The 6065-nt window shown below is 57.5% G+C and overlaps 1 protein-coding gene across 2 annotated transcripts in view; it reads right to left on the bottom strand.

Moving 5' to 3' along the window:
* Window positions 1-6065, bottom strand: part of ddx27 (DEAD (Asp-Glu-Ala-Asp) box polypeptide 27) — a 33895-nt gene that overhangs the window by 22977 nt on the left and 4853 nt on the right. For both annotated transcript variants that reach the window (XM_083940853.1, XM_083940852.1), the window contains exons 4-11: window positions 5002-5176; window positions 4313-4368; window positions 4139-4225; window positions 2811-2916; window positions 2557-2730; window positions 2293-2443; window positions 2096-2195; window positions 1267-1408 (exon numbers count right to left, since the gene is read on the bottom strand). In XM_083940853.1, coding sequence (XP_083796979.1) covers window positions 1267-1408; window positions 2096-2195; window positions 2293-2443; window positions 2557-2730; window positions 2811-2916; window positions 4139-4225; window positions 4313-4368; window positions 5002-5176 — 991 coding nt within the window. The remainder of the gene's footprint in view (window positions 1-1266; window positions 1409-2095; window positions 2196-2292; window positions 2444-2556; window positions 2731-2810; window positions 2917-4138; window positions 4226-4312; window positions 4369-5001; window positions 5177-6065) is intronic.

Here is a 6065-nt window from a genome sequence, read left to right on the forward strand (position 1 = left end):
CTGTAGGACTTAAGGTTCTGTAGAACTTAGGGTTCTGTAGGACTTAGGGTTCTGTAGGTCTTAGGGTTCTGTAGGACTAAAGGTTCTGTAGGACTAAAGGTTCTGTAGGACTTAGGGTTCTGTAGGACTTAAGGGTCTGTAGGACTAAAGGTTCTGTAGGACTTAGGGTTCAGTAGGACTAAAGGTTCTGTAGGACTTAGGGTTCTGTAGGACGTAGGGTTCTGTAGGACTTAGGGTTCTGTAGGACTTAGGGTTCTGTGGGACTTACGGTTCGGTAGGACTTACGGTTCTGTAGGACTTAGGGTTCTGTAGGACGTAAGGTTCTGTAGGACTAAGGGTTCTGTAGGACTAAGGGTTCTGTAGGACTAAGGGTTCTGTAGGACTAAGGGTTCTGTAGGACTAAGGGTTCTGTAGGACTAAGGGTTCTGTAGGACTTAGGGTTCTGTAGGACTAAGGGTTCTGTAGGACTTGGGGTTCTGTAGGACTTAAGGTTCTGTAGGACTTAAGGTTCTGTAGGACTTGGGGTTCTGTAGGACTTGGGGTTCTGTAGGACTTGGGGTTCTGTAGGACTTAAGGTTCTGTAGGACTAAAGGTTCTGTAGGACTTAGGGTTCTGTAGGACTTAGGGTTCTGTAGGACTTAGGGTTCTGTAGGACTTGGGGTTCTGTAGGACTTGGGGTTCTGTAGGACTTAGGGTTCTGTAGGACTTAGGGTTCTGTAGGACTAAAGGTTCTGTAGGACTTAGGGTTCTGTAGGACTTAGGGTTCTGTAGGACTAAAGGTTCTGTAGGACTTAGGGTTCTGTAGGACTAAGGGTTCTGTAGGACTCAGGGTTCTGTAGGACTAAAGGTTCTGTAGAACTTAGGGTTCTGTAGGACTAAGGGTTCTTTAGGACTTGGGGTTCTAAAGGAGAGTTCTGTAGGACTTAAGGTTCTGTAGAACTAGAGGTTCTGTAGGACTAGAGGTTCTGTAGGACTTAGGGTTCTGTAGGACTAAAGGTTCTGTAGAACTTAGGGTTCTGTAGGACTTAGGGTTCTGTAGGTCTTAGGGTTCTGTAGGACTTAAGGGCCTGTAGGACGTAAGGTTCTGTAGGACTAAAGGTTCTGTAGGACTTCTGTACAGGACCATAGAACCTTGGGTTCTGTAGAACTTAGGGTTCTGTAGGACTAAAGGTTCTGTAGGACCTAAGGTTCTGTAGAACCTAATTAGAACCTAACTGTAGAACTTGTGGTTCTGTAGGACCCAAGGTTCTAGATCAGGGAACCCACCTGCGACCACGGCCTCTCGGTCTCCTTCCCGGTTCTGTCGGATCCGGACGAACTCCTGGCGCAGGAACGGAGCGACGTCCGTGTTGCTGTTGACGAAGATCCTGATCGGCTGCTTCAGCGAGACGGCCGCCAGGTCCTTCACCTGGAGACAGGGGTCACAGGTTCAAGTCCCACGGACGGACGTTCAGCTGCACCTGCTCCACCTCTGCACCTTCACCTGCTCACCCTCTACACCGGCACCTGCTCCACCTCTACACCTGCTCACCCTCTACACCGGCACCTGCTCCACCTCTACACCTGCACCGTCTCTGCACCTGCTCCACCTCTACACCTGCTCCACCTGCACCTGCTCCACCTCTACACCTGCACCCCCTCTACACCTGCACCTGCTCCACCTCTACACCTGCTCCACCTCTACACCTGCACCGTCTCTGCACCTGGTCCACCTCTACACCTGCTCCACCTCTACACCTGCTCCACCTCTACACCTGCATCTGCTCCGTCTCTGCACCTGCTCCACCTCTACACCTGCTCCACCTCTACACCTGCTCCACCTGCACCTGCTCCACCTGCTTCATCTCTACACCTGCACCTGCTCCGTTTCTACACCTGCTCCACCTCTACACCTGCTCCTGCCCTACACCTGCATCTGCTCCGTCTCTGCACCTGCTCCACCTCTACACCTGCACCTGCTCCACCTCTACACCTGCACCGTCTCTGCAACTGCACCTGCTCCGTCTCTACACCTGCACCTGCTCCACCTCTACACCTGCACCTGCTCCACCTCTACACCTGCACCTGCTCCACCTCCACACCTGCACCTGCTCACCTCCTCCGTCATGGTGGCGGAGAACAACATGGTCTGTCGGTTGTAGGAGCACATCCGGATGATCTCCTTCATCTGCTCCTCGAAGTACTCGTCCAGCATCCTGAGAGAGAAAACAGAACGGAGCGTGTGTCGGCGGTTCGATACCCGGTTTCTGGGACCCCCCCCCCCCCGCCTGGTCGCAGGTGTCGGGGGTTTACCTGTCGGCCTCGTCCAGGATCAGGATCTCGATGTGGGTCAGCTCGAAGCTCGGCGTGTTGTGCAGGTGGTCGATCAGCCGGCCCGGCGTGGCTATCAGGACATCGGGCCCCGCCCTCAACGCCGCCTCCTGGGACTTCAGGTCCAACCCACCTGGACACACAACGAGACCGGTTACCCGAGGAACCCCCCCGCTGAGAGTCTGGTCCAGGGGCCACACGTGGTCCTGGACCCCGGTCACACACTGAAACAGGGAGTGCTCGTACCGACGGTCAGGCAGGTGGTGATGGAGGTGAACTGGGCCAGCTGCCGGGCCACGGAGTGGACCTGGATCCCCAGCTCCCTCGTCGGGACCAGAACCAAGACCCGGGTCACCTGGGACGTCCGGGGCTTGTAGACCAGGCGCTCTAACACGGGCAGCATGAAGGCGGCGGTCTTCCCTGAGGAGAGGAAGGGTTTCGTTAGTGTGTTCGTCGAAGAGTCCCGGTGCGGCGAGGCGGTCCCGGTCCCCCGGCGGTACCTGTCCCAGTGGCGGCGCAGGCGCACAGGTCTCTGCCCAGCAGGCCGACGGGGACGCACGCCTTCTGGATGGGGGTCGGCTGCTTGAAGCCCAGAGCTGTGACGGCCTGAGGAGACACAACAGAAGGTCAACAACAGGGCAGACCGCCTGGAGGGGCCACCGCCTGGGGGAGGAACCACCACCAGAGGGAGGAACCACCACCAGAGGGGCCACCGCCTGGGGGAGGAACCACCACCAGAGGGAGGAACCACCACCAGAGGGGCCACAACCTGGGGGAGGAACCACCACTAGAGGAGCCACCGCCTCAAGGGGGAACACCACAAGAGGGGGCACCACCAGAGGGGCCACCGCCTGGAGGAGGAACCACCACCAGAGGGGCCACCACCAGAGGGGCCACCGCCTGGGGGAGGAACCATCACCAGAGGTGCCATCGCCTGGGGGAGGAACCACCACCAGAGGGGCCACCACCACCTGGAGGAGGGAACACCACCTGGAGGGAACACCTCCGGAGGGGGCCGCGCAGGGGGCACCAACTCAAGGGGGAACACCACCTGGAGGAGGAACCACCACCAGAGGGGCCACCACCTGGGGGAGGAACCACCACCAGAGGGGCCACCGCCTGGAGGAGGAACCACCACCAGAGGGGCCACCACGTGGAGGAGGAACCACCACCAGAGGGGCCACCACGTGGAGGAGGAACCACCACCAGAGGGGCCACCGCCTGGAGGAGGAACCACCGCCTGGGGGAGGAACCACCACCAGAGGGGCCGCCGCCTGGGGGAGGAACCACCACCTGGAGGAGGAACCACCACCCGGAGGGGCCACCGCCTGGTTCAGGGTTCACCCAGACCCTTCAGGGGTCAGAGGTCACGGTACCTTCAGGATGTGTCGAGACAGGTTCAGGGGTCAGGGGTCACGGTACCTTCAGGATGGGGCGGGACAGGTTCAGGGGTCAGAGGTCAGGGGTCACGGTACCTTCAGGATGGGGCGGGACAGGTTCAGGGGTCAGAGGTCAGGGGTCACGGTACCTTCAGGATGGGGCGGGACAGGTTCAGGGGTCAGGGTTCAGGGGTCACGGTACCTTCAGGATGGGGCGGGACAGGTTCAGGGGTCAGGGTTCAGGGGTCGGGGGTCAGGGGTCACGGTACCTTCAGGATGGGGCGGGACAGGTTCAGGGGTCAGAGGTCAGGGTTCAGGGGTCACAGTACCTTCAGGATGGGGCGGGACAGGTTCAGGGGTCAGAGGTCAGGGTTCAGGGGTCACGGTACCTTCAGGATGGGGCGGGACAGGTTCAGGGGTCAGAGGTCAGGGGTCAGGGGTCACGGTACCTTCAGGATGGGGCGGGACAGGTTCATGGCGTCGAAGGTCAGCTGGTCGTCGTACTGAGACGCGTCCTCGTAGAACGACTCCGGCGCCTGCGAACACACGCGGCTGTTACCACGGCAACCCGGCACGACTACAACCTGCTGCGGACGATGATGTCACCGGCCGCTCTTCCTCACCTGCTCGGTGACGCTCTTCCTGTTCCTCCCCCGGCGCTCTTTGTCCCTCAGGGTGTCTGACAGGAAACAGGAAGTCGACAAAATAAGAGCTCGGTACGGAGGCAGGAAGTGAAGCATGAGCAGACAGGAAGTGAAGCAGGGTGTCTGACAGGAAACAGGAAGTCAACAAAATAAGAGCTCGGTACGGAGGCAGGAAGTGAAGCATGAGCAGACAGGAAGTGCAGCATGAGCAGACAGGAAGTGAAGCCTGAGCAGACAGGAAGTGAAGCATGAGCAGGCAGGAAGTGAAGCCTGAGCAGACAGGAAGTGAAGCATGAGCAGACGGGAAGTGAAGCATGAGCAGACGGGAAGTGAAGCATGAGCAGACAGGAAGTGAAGCATGAGCAGACAGGAAGTGAAGCCTGAGCAGGCAGGAAGTGAAGCCCTCCCACTGTGCCTCCGTCACAGGTTAGAGCGCCCTCCCACTGTGCCTCCGTCACAGGTTAGGGCGCCCTCCCACTGTGCCTCCGTCACAGGTTAGGGCGCCCTCCCACTGTGCCTCCGTCACAGGTTAGGGCGCCCTCCCACTGTGCCTCCGTCACAGGTTAAGGCGCCCTCCCACTGTGCCTCCGTCACAGGTTAGAGCGCGCTCCCACTGTGCCTCCGTCACAGGTTTCTTCTTCCTGAAATTACCAAAATAAAAGCCTCACCTGATTTGGTCAGAATCTCTTCATCACTGGAATCGAACTCGTCTTCGTCTTCCTCGTCCTCCTGCTCCTCATCCTCACTTCCTGTCTGCGGCTTCACTTCCTGCTCCTCATCTTCACTTCCTGTCTGCGGCTTCACTTCCTGCTCGTCGTCATCTTCATCCTGCGCCGATTTCTCCTGCAGAGCAAAACAAACAGGAAGTGAAGGATGAGCGGACAGGAAGTGAAGGATGAGCAGACAGGAAGTGAAGCATGAGCAGACAGAAGTGAAGCATGAGCAGACAGGAAGTGAAGCATGAGCAGACAGGAAGTGAAGCATGAGCAGGCAGGAAGTGAAGCACGAGCAGGCAGGAAGTGAAGGATGTACAGACAGGAAGTGAAGCATGAGCAGACAGGAAGTGAAGCATGAGCAGACAGAAAGCGAAGCCTGAGCAGACAGGAAGTGCAGGATGAGCAGACAGGAAGTGAAGCATGAGCAGACAGGAAGTGAAGCATGAGCAGACAGGAAGTGAAGCATGAGCAGACAGGAAGTGAAGCATGAGCAGACAGGAAGTGAAGCATGAGCAGACAGGAAGTGAAATATGAGCAGACAGGAAGTGAAGCATGAGTAGACAGGAAGTGAAGCATGAGCAGACAGGAAGTGAAGCATGAGCAGACAGGAAGTGCAGGATGAGCAGACAGGAAGTGCAGGATGAGCAGACAGGAAGTGCAGGATGAGCAGACAGGAAGTGAAGCATGAGCAGACAGGAAGTGAAGCATGAGCAGACAGGAAGTGAAGCATGAGCAGACAGGAAGTGAAGCATGAGCAGACAGGAAGTGAAGCATGAGCAGACAGGAAGTGAAGCATGAGCAGACAGGAAGTGAAATATGAGCAGACAGGAAGTGAAGCATGAGTAGACAGGAAGTGAAGCCTGAGCAGGCAGGAAGTGAAGCCTGAGCAGGCAGGAAGTGAAGGATGAGCAGGCAGGAAGTGAAGCATGAGCAGGCAGGAAGTGAAGCATGAGCAGACAGGAAGTGAAGCATGAGCAGACAGGAAGTGAAGCATGAGCAGACAGGAAGTGAAGCAT

Source organism: Echiichthys vipera (genome assembly GCF_963691815.1).
Source record: "Echiichthys vipera genome assembly, contig: SCAFFOLD_55, whole genome shotgun sequence".
Taxonomy (NCBI): domain Eukaryota; kingdom Metazoa; phylum Chordata; class Actinopteri; order Perciformes; family Trachinidae; genus Echiichthys; species Echiichthys vipera.